General features: G+C 43.0%; 2 protein-coding genes across 6 annotated transcripts; both read left to right on the top strand.

Annotated features, from left to right (window-relative positions):
* Window positions 1–1,059: 1,059 nt before the first annotated feature.
* LOC103724142 (ammonium transporter 2 member 3-like) lies at window positions 1,060–4,848 on the top strand. Its single transcript, XM_008815312.3, has 3 exons — window positions 1,060–1,532; window positions 3,926–4,220; window positions 4,313–4,848. The coding sequence occupies exons 1-3, from the start codon at window positions 1,086–1,088 to the stop codon at window positions 4,837–4,839; spliced, it is 1,269 nt and encodes a 422-aa protein (XP_008813534.2). The 5' UTR covers window positions 1,060–1,085; the 3' UTR covers window positions 4,840–4,848.
* A 4,588-nt stretch (window positions 4,849–9,436) lies between these two features.
* Window positions 9,437–22,927, top strand: ATR (Ataxia telangiectasia-mutated and RAD3-like protein). 5 transcript variants are annotated; one of them, XM_088705799.2, is made up of 17 exons: window positions 9,437–9,717; window positions 9,791–9,935; window positions 10,022–10,134; window positions 10,225–10,559; window positions 10,695–10,819; window positions 12,128–12,272; window positions 12,385–12,954; window positions 13,058–13,133; window positions 14,048–14,342; window positions 15,237–16,490; window positions 16,609–19,954; window positions 20,060–20,404; window positions 20,556–20,629; window positions 21,037–21,660; window positions 21,743–21,937; window positions 22,065–22,457; window positions 22,601–22,927. In XM_088705799.2, exons 1-13 carry the CDS (start codon window positions 9,465–9,467, stop codon window positions 20,583–20,585), a joined length of 7,032 nt encoding a protein of 2,343 aa, XP_088561925.2. In that variant the 5' UTR covers window positions 9,437–9,464; the 3' UTR covers window positions 20,586–20,629; window positions 21,037–21,660; window positions 21,743–21,937; window positions 22,065–22,457; window positions 22,601–22,927. The 5 variants fall into 5 exon arrangements, with proteins under 5 accessions (XP_088561925.2, XP_088561924.2, XP_088561922.2 ...); XM_088705798.2 differs by having other exon boundaries at window positions 14,015–14,342; XM_088705796.2 differs by having other exon boundaries at window positions 9,439–9,717; window positions 20,060–20,629.
* Window positions 22,928–23,401: the final 474 nt, after the last annotated feature.

Below are 23,401 nucleotides of genomic sequence, written 5' to 3'. Positions count from 1 at the left end.
ACGGGTGGAGTCGCCTAGAGGGTGTTTACACCCTCCAACAATATAGAAAGTTTGAAAGATCAATTGGGAACTTGGCATGCAGACAAAATTGACAGGTCAGAGGTTTGCACCACAATGTGCAACAAAATATAGCAGTTATCAAGTTGCAAAAGGGCCATCATGCCTCAGTCATAAAAAAAAATAATAATAATAAAAGTTTCAATATGATACGAGGTGACTGGGTGGTTTATGCGTGATTGATTTTTATTTTTTTATTTTTTTTGGATGATTATGGAAGCAGCCCAGCTTTTATTAGAGATGGATCATACGATTCCATGCATACGAGTGTTTAGTCCCACATCGGCTATAAGGAACCAAAAAATCCAAATAATACATTCCAACTAGCCTTTTGAATAAGATTTTGAGTTGTGACGAAATGGTAACAGATTCAATCATAGCCTATGTGGATCAAAGGACATTATAACACAAGTTCATTAGGGCTAATCGTGGACCGATTACGGTGTTTGTGATTAGATTTGAATGAATTTGAATTCTTAGCTTGACGATGACGTCTAAAGTCATCGATCATCATCATTATAACATCTACAGAAATCTCCGCAACGATGGTCTCCTCCTGACTCGTTGGATGGGGAATGGGCGTGGTATCAGATACATATATATCATTATTCCTAAAATATGGAAGGGATTCCACTAGATTCAAGAAACGGCTAGCCAGATATTGCCAGAAGAGAATGTTAAGAGAATCCAGGCTCCATCACCACAAGCAAACAAAGCTACGCGTCACATTGGATGATCCCTATGCCTCCTAAAAAATAATAATTCCTCGGTCGCACCAAGTAACAAGGCAAATCACGCAACCATAACACCAACCCCTTGCTCCAAACTCCGAACCCACAACAATGATGAATCTTTCCGACCACGGCGTACTGGGCTTCCAGGAAGGCCTCCCGCCGCCGCCGGGCCCTAGCCCGCTCGCCCTCACGGGCCCCGACTGGCTGTCGCACGCCGACAACGGGTGGCAGCTGACCGCCACGGCGCTGGTAGGCCTCCAAAGCGTGCCAGGCCTCATCATCCTCTATGGCAGCATGGTGAAGAAGAAGTGGGCCGTGAACTCGGCCTTCATGGCTCTCTACGCCTTCGCCGCCGTGCTCCTCTGCTGGGTTCTCTGGGCCCACCGCATGTCCTTCGGCGATAGGCTCAGCCCGCTTCTTGGCCAAGTGGCCATGGCGCTCCCCGAGGACTACCTCACAAGTGCAAGCGACAAAGGCTCCTTCCCCAAGGCCTCCTACGTTTTCTTCCAGTTCGCGTTCGCGGCGATCACGGTGATCCTGTTGGCCGGGTCGTTGCTCGGGAGGATGAACTTTTATGCGTGGATGTTGTTCGTGCCGCCGTGGCTGACGACGTCGTACACGGTGGGCGCGTTCACGGTGTGGGGAGGCGGGTTCCTGGACCAGATGGGGGTGGTGGACTTCGCCGGAGGGTATGTTATCCACCTCTCCTCCGGCGTGGCCGGATTCACGGCGGCATATTGGGTATGTAGCTCTGCGCCTTCACTGCTTTCATTGCATGGATTTTGTGTTATGCGTGTGGCCCACAAAGGTCCACAGCGGCCTACTGCGATTTCAGCAAGGTGAGTTGTCTTGCCTTCTGATCGATCCTCTCCAATCCGGACCTGAACGTACGGAAAGTGCCAATTCTCCAATCACCGCTCTTCGTGACTTGCATAAGGGTTATGATTGGATGGATTTCGTGCAATACATGGGATACCGCATTTCACACCAGCGTTAGTGGTTCATCCAAATTATGGACCGCCATGAAGAAAATTGGCACCGTCCATTTTAGGTCCAGATCGAAGATGATCTGAATCGACCTGTATTAATGATGTATAAGATTTATATTTGCTAAGATTCGCCGTCTAGTATTGATATGGTATAGTATTAATTTTTTTTTTTTATATCGAGTGTCGGTTCGCCATCTATATTAGATATCAGTATTAAACCGATATAGTACGGTGTGCTCCGTACTGTTCAGTTCGGACCAATACGATATACTATGATATTTGGAGCATGGTGGTGACTGGTCATACAACATTGTTGATGCATGAGATAGCGACCTTTCCAAAGACACATCTTGAGGCTCGTTGCTTATTACCTTCGCTTCGACGGAGAATAATTGTCGTTACTGAAAACGTTAGCTTGGGTTTGATTTAGACGTGGAGTGAATTGCGTTGATGCGAGACCACAAGCCTCTAATGGTCGACATGTGTCCTTTGAATAATGAGTTATCAACCATTGATCTTTTTTGAATTGTTTCCAGCAAAAGGTTATTAAGGCCGGATGCTTATGCATTTTCAGCAACTATAAAAAAAAAAAAATCACATGTCTCTTGCGTGGCGTGAGATCCCAAGAATTCATTACAATTTCAAAACAGGTCCACGTAGAAAGTTGACCGAGGGTGCGGCCTAGGGCAATCTTGCGGCTAGAGTTGGGCACTGGGCCGGGCCGCCCACGGCCCAGCACGGCCCGGCACGAAGCGGGCCGTGCCTGGCACGGCCCGCTAGCTACAGTACCGGGCCGTGCCTGGCACGGCCCATTTAAGGGGGCCGTGCTGGGTCACGGGTTTCTGGCCCGCGGGCCGAGCCCGGCACGGCCCGCTTCGGGCCTGGGCCGGCACGGCCCGTCTCCCCCGACATGCCCCCGCCTCGCTCGCGCTCTCCCATGCCTCGTTCCCCGTCCCCGTCTCCGAAACCCGTTCTCGTCACCACCTCCCAAGACCCCTCCCTGTACGGATCCCGGTCTCCCCTCTCTACTAAAAGTTCCTCCCTCCCCGCTCTCCATGGCCTTTCTTTACCACTCTCGCCATGCCTGGTTCCTTCCTCCTCCTCCTCCTCCTCCTCTTTTCCTTACTCCCTTTCGCCTTTCCCCAAGCCCTTTTCCCCAACAAATGCGGCGAGAGGTGCGGTCACCTCCCCATCCCCTTCCCGTTTCACCTCAACTCCTCCTGCGGCCCCGCCATCGACTCCTTCCGCCTCTCCTGCTCCGATGACTCCACCCCGTCAGCCCTCTTCCTCACTCTGGGCTCCACCGACCTCCGCGTCATCGACTTCCTTCCCTCCAGGTCCCTCCTACTCGACTACTCCCCAAACTCAACCTCCTCATGTGACCCCTGGTACTCCAACGTCAACCGCTCCTCCTTCGTCTTCGACCGCAGCCCCTTCTTCGCCGTCACCGCCGATAACGTCCTCCGCCTCTACGCCTGCGAGGACTCCTCCGTCTGCAAGATCGGTTGCGACAGGATCGGCGTCGTCGGGGGTTGCGACGGCAAGCGGAGCTACTTCGGCTGCTGCTACCCGCTCTCCGATGGCAGTGTGTGGAAGCCGGGGGATGGGTTCTCGGTGTTCGCCGAGTACGGTTGCCGGGGGTTCTCGAGCTGGGTGGTGCGGTCCGCGTCCGGGGAGGATGCGGTGGCCCAGAGGCCCGTCTCGTGCCTGGCACGGCCAAGCACGGCACGGCCCGTCTCGTGCCGTGCCCGGCCCGGCCCGTCTCGTGCCGTGCCCGGCCCGGCCCGCCACTAGACGGGCCTGGGGCCGGGCCGGGCTTCCGTTCTATGCTGAACGGGCCGTGCCCGGCACGGCCCGCTTATGAAGCGGGCCGGGCCAGGCACGGCCCGTTTAGACCTCGGGCCCGGTGGGCCTGTGCCGGGCCGGCCCGGCACGGCCCGATGCCCAAGTCTACTTGCGGCTTTGGTCATGGCGTGGGCTTGGGCTAAGCACATATAAATTTGTCCTAGTTGCCATGAGTCCACGTCCGAGTTACATCGCATCAAATCCAGAAAGTGCGGTCTACAAGATCCGAACCCTTGCATGAGATTTTTGTTGACCCTGGCGACGTGTTCTAAATTCACCAACTCGTATGGCTGTCCCCAGGTGGGCCCGCGGATATCCCACGACCGGCAGCACTTCCCGCCCAACAACATCATCAACATGCTGTTCGGCGCCGGCCTCCTCTGGATGGGCTGGTCCGGCTTCAACGGCGGCGCCCCCGGCTCCACCAACTCCCTCGCCTCCGTCGCCTCCCTCGCTGTCCTCAACACCCACCTCTGCACCGCCACCAGCCTCTCCGTCTGGCTCTTCCTCGACATGCTCGTCTATCGCAAGAGCTCCGTCATCGGCGCCGTCCAAGGGATGATCACCGGCCTCGTCTGCATCACCCCGGCCGCCGGTTAGTCCACTATTTACTCACATCACTTCAAATATCCCATCTTTAAGCTTCGCAAAACCAACTGACGTGCTGGAGAACGACATGATGGACAGGGCTGGTCGAGCCGTGGGCGGCGATGCTGATGGGGACCATGTCAGGATCCGTGCCATGGTACACGATGATGGTGCTGCACAGACGAGCAGCCTTCCTTCAGAAGGTCGACGACACACTGGGGGTGTTCCACACCCACGCCGTCGCCGGAACCTTGGGCGGGCTGCTCGCCGGTCTCCTCGCGCATCCCCGGTTAACGACGCTGTTCAGCGGAAACGACCACTCTGGCTTGTTCTATAACTTCAATAATGGGCGCCTGGACGAAGGCTTCAAGCAGCTCGGATACCAGCTCCTTGGAGCGGTGTTTATAGCTGTGTGGAATGTTGTTATCACGACTGCTATATGTTTGGCAATCAGTAAAATCGTGCCGCTGAGGATGAACGAGGACGATCTAAATAAAGGGGACGATGCGGCACACGGGGAGGAGGCGTACGCGCTGTGGGGGGATGGGGAGAGGACTCAGACCTACGCTCGCTGGAGCATGACGCCGGTGTTGCCAGCCTTTTGTCGTGGGTTTCGTGGGCGCTGATCATGATTACGTGCTAGTTTGGTCAGTATCCAAGCCTTCTTTGGGTTATTAATCGATGACATGTTTTTTATTAGCTTGTTGCTACTGTTTGCCGCTTGCAAACTCTCTGTTGTTGGGATATACCGTGGAATGTGTCATGTAGTCATGTGGAACCACACGTTTAAGGCTTCCTGGAGATTCAATGCAAATATGATCAATTTCCTTGGAGATTATCCAACTATGGGAATTGCCAAAATATTGGTTGATTGAACAAGGTACTTTTAGCGTGCAACTGTGCACCTTTACCCCAAGTAGTTCCCTAATTTTTGCGGGTCGTTGAGTGTCAACTCTGGCAGAACAAAAATCATATAAGGCGGGCACATGAGAAGAAAATATAAAACGAGCATCCTATTTTGCCATAGTTTTACCGGTATCCATCTTGAAGAAAAAACTCAAAAGTCGAGGACTCCTCCTACTAACATAGTCGTCAATCCTGTAATTTAAAAAAATTCAAAAAAGAAAAATAAATTGTGCATGGCATCCTCTTTCTTCTTCGTCAAACCTATCCAGCCACGCTCTTTCTCGTCAAGCCGTATCTTCCGTCCGTGAGGTCTTACTTCTCCTTGCCGAGTCCTTTCTCCTTCTTTGAATCCCTTTCTCTTTTTCAGGATCTTTGCACCTAAGAGTTTATGGAACTAAGGAACACTATTTATATATATTAAACAGAGCTAGAAATTGTGTATTGTGTACTGGTACTAATGAACACTACTATGTTTTAAAAAATATGTATTAATTTATCTAAAAGGGTGTATTGGCTTATTAAATAACTAATTGCTTGGTGTGTATCACCTACTACTGGGTGTGCATCAAAGAAGTTTGCAGTATATATTAGCAAGTTGATGAGTGTGTATTACCTGGTCATGTACTATGTGCTTGTGAACATGATGTTTTGAAGATTGTATATAACAATTTACTTGAATGTATGTATTGAGTTACTAGATGACTAATTTACTAAATATGTATCATTTGATTGTGTTTGGGAGTAATCATTTTTTTATCATAATGGCAAACCTATGTAATAGAAATCGCTCCCTGCACCCACTGTGGCTTGATTGTGGCATGTAATTAGAGACATTTTGGGCATCAAATATGTTCTCTCTCTGGGTTATACATGTCTCTCTAGTCCCATATGTACAATTGTACTTATGCCTATTTTAATCTGGACCCTTCGGAGTGTCACGTGAGAGTAGGAAAGTATTTATCAAATTATATAAACATTTTAAAATAAAAAAAATCTGCTTAGATTATTCAATGGGGGATCACGTACAGCTGGCTGTGCTTCCATTTGCAAAAAGCTATCCTTCTTATGAAGGAAACCTGAAATTGCGGAATAAGTTATGAGAAGAAGCTATTACAAGATAAAACCAAGACTTCATTTTAGATTTTCTTTCTTCAGAAAAGGGCTAATTAGAACTTGGAAACCCTAGTGTCCGATGAGCTCTTGTTGGAATACACTGTGCAACGGTATATATGTTGAGCCTCTAGTCTTCGTTTGGGTGGTCACATCTAGTGATCTACACAAAAGCCTCACACCTTCTTATATCTTGTGTATGTTTATCTTGTTGTGAAGACATGATTTCCTAAGATTAGATATACCTGGTTGATACCTCTAAAGCTCTTATTCTTCTCCTAGATCAATTATGTATGTATTAAAGATATGATGACATTATACAGCTGTTTAGATGGATCATGCTAGGCTGCAAATGAACTTCAAATGACGGAAAAATCGGGGCGGGGACGGGTTTGTGTCCGACTGAGACTTAAGATGCCAAGAATCAAGTAATTCAACGCTCGAATAGATCGATTTAGAATGATTCATGAGTTGATTTGTTTCAAGCTGAAGTATTCATCAACTTCGTCTATTCTAGTATTAGGTATCTCTTGCTGGTAACTAATTTGGTGCTGCGAAAAGCAATTAATAAAACCACTGAGGTGGTAGCATAGTGAGAGCGTAACCTTACTTCCAACCAAGTGGTTCCGAGTTTGAAACGCACGGACGTCGATTAAATTATGGAGACCGGATGCTCCCTGCTCGAACACAGGGTCTGGAAAGGCGTATCGCTATGCTGGTAGCCTCGGTGGTGCCAGATGTGACGTACTCATACGTGGTATTCGTGCTGGAGCCCAGAGGGGTAACCGAGCCGGGCCCACGGGTGGGGAGGGTATGAGTAAAACCGGCCGGGGTGCCCAATACACGGTCATTTCTGCCTGCATCAAACATTCTCCTGGCGGGGTGGAGGCCCAGTGGAGGCTGCTACGCGGAGGTGGGCTTGTCCCTTCCTCCCCCCTTCCCCTTTTTTTCAGCAAAAAAAAAAGAAAAAAAGCAATCAATAAATCACAAATACAACTTCACAAAGTAAGAATGTAGTGACACTGTCTCGGTATTTTTTTCTTTCGAAAAAAGAGAATTAAAATAGAGGATAAATTTTCTATGGAAGAAATAGAGCAACTAATCAATGAAGCACTCCACCTTTAGGGCGTAGAAATAAATGAGATGGGTGCAAATTTAGAGAAAGCTTAGGTAGAGTCAGAACTCAGAAGAAAGATAAAGGAACATGTTTGCATAGTGCTCCTTCCATAAAATAAGAACCTACGATGGAAGCAACATGAGCATGTGGACTCATGCTTGGAACATGTCAATCAAATTAATCTTGAATCAAATCACGATCGAGTTAAAGGAGCCATGGACAACTCAAACTCAATTTGAAGCCAGAATCCAATCCATCAATACCTTATATATTTAGCAATGCGATGCTTATGAAAAGCACAACCCTGGTTAATTACAAAATATGATTATTCTTTTTTTATATTTATAAAGTTTCATGAATACACTCTTTTCACGTTTCTTCCTTTCAAAGTAAAAAAATTAAAACAAGATAGATATATTTACTAGGAGATAAAAGAGACAAACAATTGATGCCTCCTGCATGGAGAGATACATTGGGATTGTGCTTTAATATTAGAATAGCTATAGATTTAGCTGGCTAGGGTTACACTAACCATGACTTGTGATTGATCGTTTTAGCTAGCCAATAACTTTATCGGGCAGGGAATGTGCATGGGTCGAAAGTTATTGAGTCTATTGGATTTAAATGTTAGGTCTCTAGCTAGTTTAGGACAAGTTAGGTTTGAGTAGGGATAGAAGTTAAACTAAACTGGACAGATGTATCCCAGCCACAATGACAATAATAAAACTTTGTTGCCTAAGTGATAAATTATGAATTGTCATATTGAAAAATATAAAAGATTAACAAAAACTTTCATCATTAGACCTAGTTGAGGCTTAAGAGCCGAACCTTGAAATTGTTAGGCCCAAATGGCCCTAGCCATTTCCATTGCAGTGCAAGAATATAGCGTGTTATTTCAAAAATTTTTTGCTTCCCTTGCCATGAGATAAAAAGATGATTTCATCGCATTGGTTTCTATATCAAGATATAGCAATTTTGCTTTTCTAATTATTAGTATTTAAAAACATGAATATTATTTTAGTTTCAATATGAGATATTTGTTAGAAAGCACTAAAAAGAGAGGTACCAACAAGCCATCGGCGAATAATGGTGAGCTTGATCCCAGAATTTGGTTTAGATTGGAGGTCCAATAACAAATTAGAAATGTCTTGCGCTTTGTTTTAACTACGTTGGCTCACATAAAAGCGCTAGTATTTTTTTTGATGAATGCTTTTCATCAATTTAGGTTGTCTCCTTTTCTGCAGTGGAGACTTTATCTAGCATTAGAAAAGAGTGGTGATTTTTGGATGTGGCATGCGACTCAGTGGGTCCAAGCTTTTGTCTCGGATAGAGCCATTACAAGTAAGCTTTGATGTAAGTTTTAACCCTTCCATTCATGGAAGCTCTATCTCCTATCTCATCGAGAACTTAAATGACGGCAATGTTCAACTCCTCCATGATGTTCGCCAGCCTCTCTCTCTCTCTCCATGCTTCGTGTCTTGATTGAGAAACTTTATCATATTTTGGTCATGATCTTGGAAAAAGAAGAAGATTATGAACTTCCAAACTGCATGTAAATTGAAGGGATTTGGGTTGTATTTTTCGCATGAAAGAATGATTGATCTTTTTTCAAGACATAAACTAGTAATAGACACAATGGTAAATGATGATAAAGTCAACATATCTTTTTAATATGTCATAACACAAGTAATAAGTAAGGGTGGCATTTGCATGAAAAAAAAAAAAATTATGGGTGGCAATGGGCTAGGTTGGATGGGTCGAAGCATATATAGATTAAAAAATTTTCAATTCATATTTGACCTATCTATAATTGGTCGGAAAATATAAATCCATACCTAACCTATTTATTTTATATACATCCATCGGTAACCACCAATGCATTAAGGTCTTCACTCATCAATCATATATATTAACTAAAACTAAAACAAACCATGGTATACAAAATTACAACTAAAAAAGCTATGTTTAACTTTGAAGATACCAATATAAGCTGAAAAGAAAATTAAAGATTTCAAATACATGACAATCAAAGGTTAATTAATAATAAACTAATTAAAATGCAACAATATGAATATAATAGGTCTTAAGAGCGAACTTATTTTCTGGGTACGGTTCGAAATGAGGAGGGAAATTTATGGGCAAAAAAAGCAGCCCGGTGAAGTCGATTTACAGCGAGAGAGAGAGAAAGGGAGAGAGGGTAGGCCGGCGGCCCCCATGGCCAACCTTTCCGGCCTCATCCACGAGCTCCGGGAACGAATCGCCGCCTCCTCGTCCGCCTCCCCCTCCCCCTCCGGTGAGGACCCCCTTGAGACCAAGTTCCGCACCGTCCTCCCCAACCTCCTCCACGCCTATGTCCTCCCCTCCTCCACCGGTATCCCTCCCTCTCACTCTTTCAGTCCCTCTCTTCTTCTCTCGATTTCTTTCCCTAATCGATTCCCCCGCAGGCAACGAGAGAGAGGTCACCGCCGTCCTCAAGCTGCTCTCCCACACCGCCCGCAACTTCCCCGGCGTCTTCTTCCACGGCCGCGCCGCCGCCGTCCTCCCCGTTGTCGGCCGCATCCTTCCCTTCCTTGCCGAACCCGCCTTCCGGTCGTTTACCGTCCCCAATCCTAACCCTGATCGTCTCCCGTGGCATCAAAATCTCATCTTTTTTTTTTTCTTGTTTACACTTGCAGTTCTCGGCATGAGGTTATCTTCGAGACCGTCGCTTCCCTTCTCTCCCTTCTCCGCACCGGAGAGCGAGAAGCATATCGCCAGTTCTTCTTGGACGCCATGGTAGCTGTTGAAGGTATGATTTTTTGACTCACACCCAAGACATATTAATATTTACCCTGCAAAGATTCAATCTTTTCACTTCCTGGCTCACCTAATCCCACAGATATTCTTTATATTGCATCGATTAATGCAAGCAAATCAAATGCGACGTCTTCTGGTAGAGTATCACTCAAGTGCCTCTGTCACTCCTTCGCGGGAATATCTGATTCCCCTGCTCTTTTTAGCGAGCTGCCGGCTTGTTGCCGACCGGCCAATGGCCCAGGCGTGCTGGTTGATCTGACTGATAAGTCGAGGTGGCAACATTTTGCCGCATGGATGATTAAACTTGTTAGCAAATGTCTGACTGAAGGAACACTCTATGTGGAAGGGCTCATCAATATATCATTTGTATATGCTGCCTGTACTCTATTGTGCTACGGGAATGCAGCTTTGCACATGGTGGGTGTTTTTGTTTTCTCCTTGCATGCTGCTGCTTTCTCACCCTCCCCCCTCTGTCCTCCTGAGATGATGCACTTACGTTTCTAAATTGCAGATTCTTTTTCTAAATTATGATGCTTGTGTCATTCTAAACAGGCCTGTTTCGACTTTGCACGTATTACAGCAACGGTAATAGATGCAGAAATCTTACCGGTTGAAAATATCATTCGTTCAATAGCATGCATATTAGGGCAAGATGAGAAGGAACTTATGTTGTTCAGGTATCCCATCTTTGTTAAATGTTCCCTTTGCTTTGTCTTGACTCTTGAATAGTAGATGCTGCCTTTTATCAATTCTTTATAAGTCTTATTTTACTCCTGTACTTGTTTTAGTGTAGAGGACTTGATCAGGCAGATATTTGGTAGCATGTAGGTTGCTATAGCCTTGTAGGTCTCCTTTTCTTGAACAACTTTTTCATATGCGAATATTTTCTAGTGGTTTTATGTGTATGGTTAACCAATATTTTGGTTGTAGAGTAACTTTTGATTAATAAAAATTATTTTGCATGGTGGATTTACATTTTGTATCTTCTTCTTGATGGTGATTCTAGGTTATGCCTTTATTCTTCTGTTCCTTGTTTCATCTTTTACTCTAGGCCCATCATCTTGCATTAATCCAAGTTCTATTGATAGAAAATTTGAATTACAGTGTCTCCAAGACAACTATTAGACAGTGGCGGTAAATTCTATTCGATGCTAATGTTAAAGATTTTTTCACCTTTGGTGTGTGAGCTTGTGTGATCCTTGCCATATATGAGATTCACATCCTTTACTTTGCTTATGCTCATATCACTTTGCTTAAAATTTTAGAAAATCCATGAGGATTATGCAGTTATGCCTTTAGGCTGACGGCTAACTTCTCAATTCATTGACAGCCTGAATGCTTTGTTTTGCACCTCCACCTTTTAAACATTTTTGGCATTTTTCTTGAGCATGTCACGCTGTCCTATTCCTATGAATTCTTTAAATAGTAAGATGCTAGAATTTTGCAAATGGATGATGATAAAATTTTTGTGGTATGCAACCGTGCTGGCTTCGATAATACATAATGGTGTTAATGATTTAAGCTGCAGAAATTTGTTTTTTTAATGGTTACAGACATGCACATGCACACAAAATTCCTCACTTGATGGGCCATCCTGTTCTGAAATCTTTATTTTCTTTTAGTGTTAAATATTCCATTATTCCATGTGCAATTTTGCCAACTGCCAAATCATTTACAACAGATTGTTATTGACAGTTATTGGTGTAAATGATTCTTGACATCACTATAAGTACAGCACTCTTGCCGCATCTGTGCAGTATTCTGATATCTTACTACTGATGACCAAGTCTCTAATTGAATTACTATGAGATGAGATTTTTAATGTTAAAATCTGTATGTGTTCTAAGAGCAAAACTGGCTACAACATCTGTACCTTGTCGTTTGCTTGGCCTTGCTCAACATTCTTAACTATGTTTCTTCCTTCTCTCTAATATTTTTGTAAAACTTACAATGTCTTGTAATGCACCAACATGTCTGTTTTGCAGAAACACAGTTTATGACTCTTCTATGGGTGCTTGCCTTCATGTACTGCATATGTCTTGTCAGGATGATGTTGTTGAATCCACAGCTAGTGATGTAGTCAATGTCTTTCCTAGATCAGTCCAAAGCACTGAAAGCCCTGAACTTCAGGTCTAAATATACTTACTTTGGCAGGTCAATTCTTGTTTTTCAAATTGTAGGTTACCCAAACCTGAAGGAGATAATGTATAGATGGAGCTACTGACTGATGTAGTGATTTCAGGTAGCCATGTGCAATGCATACATGCGAATTGCTAAAATCTGCCCTCCACATATTTGGAGGCCAGGACTTCTTGTCAGCATGCTTTGCTCTCCAAAACCTTGTTTTCCATTGATTGAATGCATACGAGTGGCTATTGATATTCTTGGTTTCAATGCTTCTGGAGTAGATGATCATGGTATATATATGCCATTGGAAAGTGGCGAAGAACTTGACATGCCAAAAATTGGGAAGAAGAGGTCGGCTCAAAATAATGACAATATTCAGTGTAAGCGTCACAAGACAGTGGAAATGAGAAAATTTCCTATTGTTAGTATGCATATAGATGATGAGTTTAGAGCTTCATTAACATTGAAACAAGACAAAGAATTTGCAGATGAGTTGCAGCAATCACTGTTCTTGTTTGTTGGCCTTCTAAGACCTGGCATTGCTAATGCTTCTCCATTGAAACCAGATACTGCCATAACAGCTCTTAGCTTGCTCTGCATCGTATTTTCTGCTTATCCTAATACCAGTTTGGCTGCTAGAATTTTTCAGCTAGTGCTTTCTTGGATACCTTGGATATGCAGCCAGGTTCGTAAAAACTTTATCAGAAGCCATGGCAGCAAATTAATCACTTCAACACTTTGTATTTTTCTTTTTCTAACCCATTTTAATTAATTAATCATGCATGCAGGTAAAGGAAATAAGGTTGCTCTCGTTTGATTTGTCCATCTATCTAGAAGCAGTTCATAGCATACTGCTTCTTCAAGGTGAGGCCTTGCGTTCTTTAAAATATCACCAATCCAGAGCATCTTGTGATGACTTTATGTTTATCTCCGGGCAAATGCTTAAGAGTTAGGACAATTGATTAGACTGTATTCAGTTCGCACCTGCCAACTTGCAGTTCTTGTCTCTATTAGGATAACTTTTCTAATGGGAAGCTGGAGTTAGTTATTTAGATGGCATTGCCATTCTAGTCAAAATGGTTGTATATTCCCTTGCTATTCATGTTTTTTAAAATGAGGATTTTATGCATTAAACAGTGTTGGTCCTCTGAAGAGGTCCTGTATATGTGATTAAGAAATCAAGCGTAGAAAATATGACTTTTCCATTTTTTTTTAATTTTATCAAGTCTTTATTACATGCTGATGTCAGGTCAATTTTTGATGGTTAGTACCATGGCCCCAGGTTCGGTATGCCCACTTGAAGGAGAGGAAGAAGATTGGAAAGATATTTAATTACAATAAAATAATAAAATTGCTAATTGTTTGCATGATGTTCATTATGTCATATGGTTCTCAATTTATTCTGGTAAAACTTTAAAATCATTTTTAAGCTAATTTTTGTGTATATATGCATACACCGATACATATACATGTTTTCATATATTTATTTGCGTATGGCTGAACAACTTGCTGAGTTGATGTGCGTATATGCGTCTGTATGGAGGGGTCTTGTGCTTCTCCCTTGTGCTTTGGGCGCTAGTCTAGCAGTTAGTACTTAGTAGCTTGATCTCCCATGACTGCCTGCTACTTGCAGGTGGTCAGACCATACCTTCTTGTCTGCTGGTTCATTGACCAATTTCATTTCTGGACAACATTGCTTTGGCATTTTATTCACTAATTCAGACTTTCTTGATGCATGAATGAAGTTATTCAAGGTGATGATTGCTTCAATGATGCAGACATCATAAATTGTATCCATCTGAGATATGAAGATCTTATGGATTTGCTGAAACTGGCATGGGATAATCATTCACTTGAAACTCAAGCTCATCCTGTCTGGAAAGTAAAATGTCTCTCCTTACAAGCTTTCTCCAAGTTCAGCAATCAACTGAATGCTGAATGTGATCTTGAAGTGTTGGACCTGGCTATTCATGATGAAGCTGAGGAAGTTCGAAATGAAGCTGTTGTCTCAATGCCTGTGATCATCATGTGCTCTGGTTGCTCTTTCCTGGGAGACATGTTTAAACAATTGGAGTAAGTCAATTTGGATTTCCCAATATGCATTTCATGCATGCTTTGTTTTTGTTGAAAAGGTTTTGGGATTTCGTATGGGTCAAAAGTGTTAAAGTGCAGGTTATAATCTACTTATGTTATCCTAGATCAAGATTGTAAATACTGCATTCCGGTGCATGGTTTGTACAGTGACATGCTAGTGCTTGGCACACATTGGCTGGGCAACCAGCTAGTGGCCATGCTACATGCTAGTGTGTGCTGGCACAGCATGGGCTTTATGGCACAGACCAGCATGCAATCTGTCCTAAACAATTATGCTCCTTGAGTATTAGGTAATTATGCATAGTCATTTTTTGCAGATTTCTGTTTTACAAAAATGTATCTGATCCTTCTAGAAAATTTGATGTACCAAGAATTCTAGAAAACTTAAATGCATAATGGAGAAGAATATATCAGAGATGGAAATGTCTTGGTGCTCCATTCGTTTGATGGACATACTTTTGGAAGAGTTGGTGCTTATACTTTTTTTTATTTTAATTCATCCTTTAGGATGGATTATGTAGTGAAAAGAAAATCATGATAAATCAAGTCCTATTCCCTACCATGCATGTCTCTTCACATTACAATATGATTGTTTGCAATACAGTCTGCTTTCTGTGATTCCATTGTATGATAACTCCTCTTCCTTTTAGTTCTTAATTTTAGATTTGATGACACCTTATCGAAAGATGGTGTATCATTTATTCAGTAAATAGTTTCTGTTCTATAGGATTTTCAATGATTTCACAGCCTAGAAAAAAGAAAGTAGCATAGATTACTGAAATGGATGCTGTACAACCTTTTGTTTTCACTGTATATGCATCATCCATTTTTTAAAATTTTTGATGACATTGCAATTGTTGCTATATTTCCCAGGTCATTGAGTAGAGACAAAAGTAAACAAGTTCGTAAATCTGTCCTCTTTTCTCTTGGCTACATGTCCTGTATACATGGCTCCTCTAATGCTTCTGGTGATCTTGATGGAAGTACTTGCAAGTTGTTTCTAGGTGATCACTATGAAAGGCAGATCAAGACAATGGATCTTCTTTTGAGAGGATTCTGGTGTCCTCGATGTGACACAGGAGTTATAGGCAATAAAGGGCAGTCTTTTAATGCTATACGCATGCCTAAGGTGCAAAACTTAAGGCTTGAGAATGACCTTACTTTCATCAAACTGCAGTCCCTCTTTTTTCAATTTCTTTACGAGGAACCATTGGAAGATTTTCAAGTTGCCTGTGTTCAAGTATTACCACGAATTCTTAGGCACGTAACTCAAGATGTTCTGTTTGAAACAAGATTTCAGTGGATTGAGTGTATCGATCATTTACTTTTGCACAAAGCAAAGGCTATCAGGGAAGCATTTTCTGCCGAAATAAGTTGTTTCCTTGAAGATCACATTTTGGAGGCTTTATTCATAGATGGCGAGGCAAGTGAAAGGACCAAAGAACAAAAATTCTTGGACAAAGTAAAATATGCTTTGGCAAGAACGGAAGATCCCCAGGTCTTGGTGACTCTTCTGGAATCGACTGCTGAAATTATGAATGCTAGTGACGTTCATGGGCAGCTTTTCTTTTACTCGCTTATTTTATTTGTTGATCAACTTGATAATCAAAATCAGATAGTAAGACTGACCGCATCAAGGTTGATGCAGAGATCCTGCCACTTACATCTGAATGGAGGGTTTGAACTAGTCCTTTCAAAGTTTTTTCATATCCGAGATGAGTTATATGATTATCTCTCTGCAAGACTGGTTGGTCGCCCAACCATGATTAGAGAATTTGCAGAGGCTGTTGGAATTAAGACTGAGGAACTTATAAGGAGAATGGTTCCTTTTGTCATACCAAAGCTCGTGGTCTCACACAGGGATAATGATCAAGCACTCATCACTTTGCATGAATTGGCAAACCACTTGGACACAGATGTAGTACCATTGATTGTCAACTGGTTACCAAAAGTGCTTGCCTTTACTCTTCTTCGTGCAGATGGGCAGGAGCTATCCTGTGTTTTGCAATTTTATCATGTCCAAACAGGATCTGACAGCAAAGAAATATTTGCCGCTGCCTTACCAGCACTCCTAGATGAACTATTATGCTTTCCTGTGGAAGGGGATATGGATGAGATGGACAAGAGGTAATGGGTTTTCTTTAAGTTTTCACTAGCAACAAACAAAAAAAAAATCCTGCATTCCAATTCTAGCCAGTATTCTTTGGACACTACCTTTAATTGTTGACATTATTGCTATTTTCAGGACCATCAGGGTTCCTACGATGATCCAAGAGGTAGCTAAAATCTTGACAGGTTCTGATGACCTTCCAGAGTTTCTGAAGAATCATTTTGTTGGTCTTCTTAATAGCATTGATAGGAAAATGCTTCATGCTGATGATGTCTGGTTGCAAAAACAGGCCTTGAGGCGTATCGAAAAGTTGATCGAGATGATGGGTCCATATCTTAGTACACATGTGCCCAAAATTATGGTTCTTCTAATATATGCCATTGATAAAGAAGCACTTCAAACCGAGGGTCTTACGGTGTTACATTTTTTTATCAAGCAGCTAGCTAAGCTTTCACCCTGCAGCATTAAACATGTGATCTCGCAAGTTGTAGCTGCTTTTATTCCATGCCTGGAGCGATGCAAAGAAATCCCTTCTGTACATTTACATAAAATTGTTGAATGTTTGGAAGATCTTATTGTTGAAAATAGGTTGATACTAAAGCAACACATTCGTGAGCTCCCGCTGTTGCCTAGCATTCCAGCTTTATCAGAAGTAAACAAAGTCCTACAAGAGGCAAGGGGATCGATGACCTTGCAGGAGCAATTGCAAGATGCTGTTGATGGTCTTAACCATGAGAGTTTAAATGTAAGGTATGTGGTGGCCTGTGAATTAAGCAAAGTGTTGAATGTAAGAAGAGAAGATGTTACTGCTCTGATAGCTGGTGAAGCCATTTCATATCTGGATGTCATAAGTTCTTTAATAACATCCTTACTAAGAGGATGTGCAGAGGAATCAAGGACTGCAGTTGGTCAACGGTTGAAATTAGTCTGTGCAGATTGCTTGGGAGCACTTGGTGCTGTAGACCCTGCTAAGTTTAAGGGAATTTCCTGCCAGCGTTTTAAAATTGAGTGCTCAGATGATGATCTCATCTTTGAGTTGATCCACAAGCATCTAGCAAGGGCATTTAGAGCTGCTTCTGATACCGTAGTTCAAGATTCAGCTGCCTTAGCTATACAGGAGCTTCTGAAGCTGGCAGGTTGCCAGGCATCACTTAATGAAAATATTAGCAAGAAAACTACAAAAATAATTGAGGATGGAAGTATTGGCAATCCCAGCGAGATGAACAAGAGGGGTCAGAAAATATGGGACCGTTTTTCTAATTATGTCAAAGAAATTATTGCACCATGTTTGACCTCACGATTTCAGCTTCCTAATGTGACTGATTCAGCATCTGTTGGCCCCATTTATCGCCCATCAATGTCCTTTAGAAGGTGGATATTCTTTTGGATTAGGAAGCTGACTGCACATGCAACTGGTTCCCGTGCCAGTATTTTCAGTGCATGCAGGGGGATAGTACGCCATGACATGCAAACAGCCACTTATTTGCTGCCTTATCTAGTCTTGAATGCTGTGTGTCATGGTACTGTGGAGGCACGCCACAGCATAACTGCTGAGATCTTATCTGTTCTCAATGCTGCAGCATCAGAAAATAGTGGAGCTACTGTTCATGGAACTACCGGGGGGCAGAATGAAGTCTGTGTCCAGGCTGTCTTTACGCTACTTGATAATCTTGGGCAATGGGTTGATGATCTTAAGCAGGACATTGCACTTTCCCAGTCATTTCACACTGCAGTCTCAAAACAACCACCTAGAGTGAAAGGAGAGAATGAGTCAATGCCTGATGCAGATCAGCTCCTTGTCCAATGCAGTAATGTTACCGAGCTGTTATCTGCCATTCCTAAAGTTACTCTCGCTAAGGCATCAATCCGATGTCAAGCTCATGCTCGTGCTTTGATGTACTTTGAGTCACATGTGCGGGAAAAGTCAGGTTCCTTCAATCCAGCCGCTGAGAGCAGCGGTATCTTTGCAGATGATGATATTTCATTTTTGATGGAGATATACAGTGGTTTAGATGAGCCTGATGGCATTTCTGGTTTGGTAAATCTGCGGAAATCATCTAGCTTGCAAGACCACCTCCTCATTAATGAAAAGGCAGGAAATTGGGCAGAAGTGTTAGCATATTGTGAACAGGCTTTGCAGATGGAGCCTTCTTCTGTCCAGAGACATTCAGATGTTCTCAACTGCCTGCTAAACATGTGCCACCTTCAGGCCATGGTAACTCATGTGGATGGTTTGATTCGTAGAATACCTCACTACAAGAAGACATGGTGCATGCAGGGTGTACAGGCAGCTTGGAGGTTAGGGAAATGGGATTTGATGGATGAGTACCTTTCTGGTTCAGATAAAGAAGGTCTAGTATGTAATAAATATGAGAGCAATGCTTCATTCGACATGGGCCTTGCCAAGATTATCCAGGCAATGATGAAGAAAGACCAGTTCATGGTTGCTGAGAGAATTGCCCAGTCTAAACAAGCATTAATTGTCCCTCTAGCGGCAGCTGGTATGGATTCTTACATGCGTGCATACCCATATGTTGTGAAACTACACATGTTACGTGAACTGGAGGATTTTCACAATCTTCTTGGGGATGAATCGTTTCTTGAAAAATCATTCAGATCAGATGATCCAAGATTTTTGAAAGTGATAAAGGACTGGGAAAATCGTCTTAGGTTTACGCAACCATCACTATGGGCAAGGGAGCCACTCCTTGCTCTCCGCAGGTTAGTTTTCAGTGCCAGCAATATGGGTGCTCAAGTGGGAAACTGCTGGCTTCAATATGCTAAACTTTGTCGTTCCGCTGGTCATTATGAGACTGCCCAGCGGGCAATACTAGAAGCACATGCTTCAGGTGCTCCAAGTGTGCATATGGAGAAGGCTAAATTTTTGTGGAGTACTAGAAAATCTGATTGTGCTATAGCTGAACTGCAGCAATCACTTCTAGACATGCCCGTGGAAGTTCTAGGCTCTGCTGTGATCTCTTCGCTTTCTAACCTTTCCCTTGTTTTGCCAAATCCACCTTCTCTTTGTGCCACACAAGCATCAAAGGAGAACCAAGATGTGGCTAAATCCATTCTCTTATATACAAGATGGATCCACTACACAGGTCAAAAGCAGAAGGAAGACATTATGACTCTTTACTCCAGAGTGAGAGAATTGCAGCCCAAGTGGGAAAAGGGATATTTTTTCACGGCAAAATATTGTGATGATCTACTTGTTGATGCCAGGAAGCGGCAGGAAGATAATCTTGCAATGCAGTCTTCTTCTGGTGCTGGTGGCTCTTTAAATTCTTTGGCTGAAGATAAGCCCTGGTGGTCTTACCTTCCTGATGTGTTACTATTCTATGCAAAAGGACTTCACAAAGGGCACAAGAATCTTTATCAAGCACTACCAAGACTATTGACACTTTGGTTTGAATTTGGAAGCATATATCACAGAGATGAGTCCTCATCCAACAAACCTATGAAAACTGTTCATGCAAGGGTAAAATTTTCACTCTCCTCCTCCTCTTCCTCCTCCTCCCTCTTCCTCCTCCTCTTTTATTTCTTTAGCTGCTTGAGTCTCAACATTCTGACTTCCATTTACCAGGTTTTGAGCATTATGAGGGGATGCCTGAAGGATCTGCCGACATATCAATGGCTAACAGTACTATCCCAGTTGATCTCCCGCATCTGCCATCAGAATGAAGAAGTTGTTAGGATTGTCAAACATGTCATTACATCAGTTTTACAAGAATACCCACAACAAGCCCTCTGGATGATGGCTGCAGTATCAAAGTCAACAGTTGCTGCAAGGCGTGATGCTGCTGCAGAGATAATACAAGCTGCACGTAAAAGATCCCGGCGTGGGAGTGATAACAGCATCCTGTTTGTTCAATTTGCTAGCCTGATAGATCACCTCATTAGGCTGTGCTTTCATCCAGGGCAGCCGAAGGCAAGGACAATTAATATCTCAACTGAGTTCAGTGCCTTAAAGCGTATGATGCCACTAGGGATTGTACTGCCAGTCCAGCAAGCTCTGACAGTCACATTACCCTCGTATGACGCAAGTCTAACAGACCCTTCTGGTTTTCATGTCTTTTCAGCTTCTGATCATGCTACAATATCTGGAATAGCAGATGAGGCTGAAATCCTTTCCTCTCTGCAGCGACCAAAGAAGGTCAGTGCAATATTTTTCTAATGTTTATCTGGTTTTAGCAAATATGGATAGCAGTAACAACAAGGAACTTGCATTTGAATCAAAGGACTGTTATAGAGAAGGTCAATACCCAGTGCAAAATGAAGTTAGTAAAATTTGTTTATGTAAGAATCTCTTTATCTGTTGTGAATTCATATAAATCTTTGTTGTTTCATTTGGCATAACTATGGACTGATCAATACTTTAAACCCTGGAAAGTTATTTTTATGGCTTCTAAAATCTAGTTCCTGAATGGATTTAGAGTGATTTCCAGTTCATGTAAATGTGTCCTCGTAACTCTTAATGATTCTAATTGTAACCTCTTTCATGTCAGATCAATTTATGTATAGAACAAATCTATCTACTGATGGAATAATGTTGAGTCTCAGGTTGTTTTCCTTGGAAGTGATGGTGTGCGTCGTCCATTTCTCTGCAAGCCAAAGGATGACCTCAGGAAAGATGCCCGAATGATGGAGTTCACTGCCATGATCAACCGTCTGTTATCTAAGTTCCCTGAGAGCCGCAGAAGGAAGCTCTACATCCGGACCTTTGCTGTGATCCCCCTCACTGAGGATTGCGGGATGGTAGAGTGGGTGCCACACACTCGTGGCCTTCGCCACATTCTTCAGGACATATATATAACCTGTGGAAAGTTTGACCGGCAGAAAACAAATCCATTGATTAAAAGGATCTATGATCAGTGCCAGGGAAAGATGCCTGAAGATGAGATGCTGAAGGCAAAAATCCTCCCAATGTTCCCCCCTGTTTTCCATAGATGGTTCTTGACCACATTCTCTGAGCCAGCTGCTTGGTTTCGGGCTAGAGTGGCTTATGCGCACACAACTGCTGTGTGGTCCATGGTTGGGCACATTGTAGGGCTTGGTGACAGGCATGGCGAGAACATTCTCTTTGATTCAACTAGCGGTGACTGTGTTCATGTTGATTTCAGCTGCTTATTTGATAAAGGCCTGCTCCTAGATAAGCCTGAGTTGGTGCCTTTCAGACTAACCCAAGTAAGGAGAACAGAGCATCAATAGGTTTCTTTCCTCCCACTTTGACCTAATAATTGTTATTTATCTACTAATCAATGTGCAGAACATGATTGATGGCCTAGGCATTACTGGCTATGAGGGCATTTTTTTGAAAGTCTGTGAGATCACCCTTTTGGTGCTGAGAACGCATAGGGAGACTCTGATGAGTGTTCTTGAAACTTTCATCCATGACCCATTGGTGGAGTGGACCAAATCTCACAAGTCCAGCGGAGTAGAAGTACAGAATCCTCATGCACAGGTCTGTATAATCTTTATTTGTATCGCTGCCATTAGTAGCATATTGACCATTATGCTTGATTCTTGGCATTATAAGCAATACTTAGTTTTTAATTGGTGCGAGAAAATTTTATGGTTTTGAATTTTAGAGGGCCATCAGCAACATCAAAGCTCGACTACAGGGAGTTGTGGTTGGTGTTGCAGCAGCACCATCTTTACCCTTAGCCGTGGAAGGACAGGCCCGACGATTGATAGCTGAAGCTATTTCACACAAAAATCTTGGCAAGATGTATATATGGTGGATGGCTTGGTTTTGAATTTCTTCCTTATGCTTCAGCAATCTATCATCCTTGCATTTTGGTTGCTTTATATTATGTACACCTCCTCTCTTTGGTGAATCTGTGAGAGGATGTATAGAGGCGCATCCCAACCATCCACAGGCATTTTGGCTTTCACCATGTGGATGATCGCGTTGGAGGTTATTGTTAGCCATTCAATTTTTGTTTCAGAGTGTCAACATTCAACTACTATGCTCGATTCAGGTAACTTGGAGGACGCATCGTTTATCTACTTTCTTTGTAGCTTCTCCTTGATGTTAGCATACTGAAATCAGGAAGTCATATATGCTGCCTGCCATGCCGGATTTGTGATGAAGTTTACCAACCCTTCCAATGGTTTACTGCAGGTAGCAGTGCGTGGCGTCGGTTCCTCCATAAAAAATGAAGAATGGAAAGGCAATCAGGGATTGAAACCTCCTAAGCACCACTTTTTTGGTCCCCAAAATCACCTTATCATGTTTGTGTCGCATCAAATATGCGTATTGCACAAAATACCCAGTTTAGTGCTTGTTCGGGAGCCGTAGCTTATGCCTTAGCTTTACTACTGCTACTGCTACTACTACTAACAAAATGGTGAGAAAGGCTACCATGCTTTCATTAGAAATTTTACACTTCAAATTGTACAAGATGTTACTCTCTTTAAAATATACTATTTATCAACCTATGAAAGAAAACATATGTTTTTAGAAGTGATTGTTTTTTTTTTTTGTCGGATTAGGAGGAAGGTAACTATTTACAGAGGGAATTTACAGCATGAGTTGTAGGGAGGTTTCGAGTATAGTTTGCTTAGGGTATGGGCCTTAGCCATCGCTAGGGTTGACTTGGTTTGGTCGTCAAACTATTCTTAGAACGTTACAAGGGGAGGGCTTTTTCACATAAAGAGGCTTGATGCTTCGTTTTGACAGCTGAAAGTCCGATGACTTTGAGAAGTAGTCTGATTTTAGGTGAGTTAATCCTTTATTGATGAGAGTATCTTCTCGATGTCTTCTTTTTGCCTTTCCTTGGTAGCTTGGGAGTCGATCTGTCTTCCGACTCGAGCTGGCGGTTTGGGGTGCAGTCTTTCTTGATAAGAAGAGAGATTTTGATCGCCCGGCATGCGGCTAGATTCATTCTAGAGCTTCAGTGTTTTTGGAGGGAGGTAATGACGT

This window comes from Phoenix dactylifera, chromosome 10, assembly GCF_051530095.1.
Source record: "Phoenix dactylifera cultivar Ajwa chromosome 10, Ajwa_hap1_PhDact_Kaust_v1.1, whole genome shotgun sequence".
Taxonomy (NCBI): Eukaryota; Viridiplantae; Streptophyta; class Magnoliopsida; order Arecales; family Arecaceae; genus Phoenix; species Phoenix dactylifera.
Note: the sequence above shows the minus strand (reverse complement) of the source record. Positions and strands in the feature narration are given on the sequence as shown.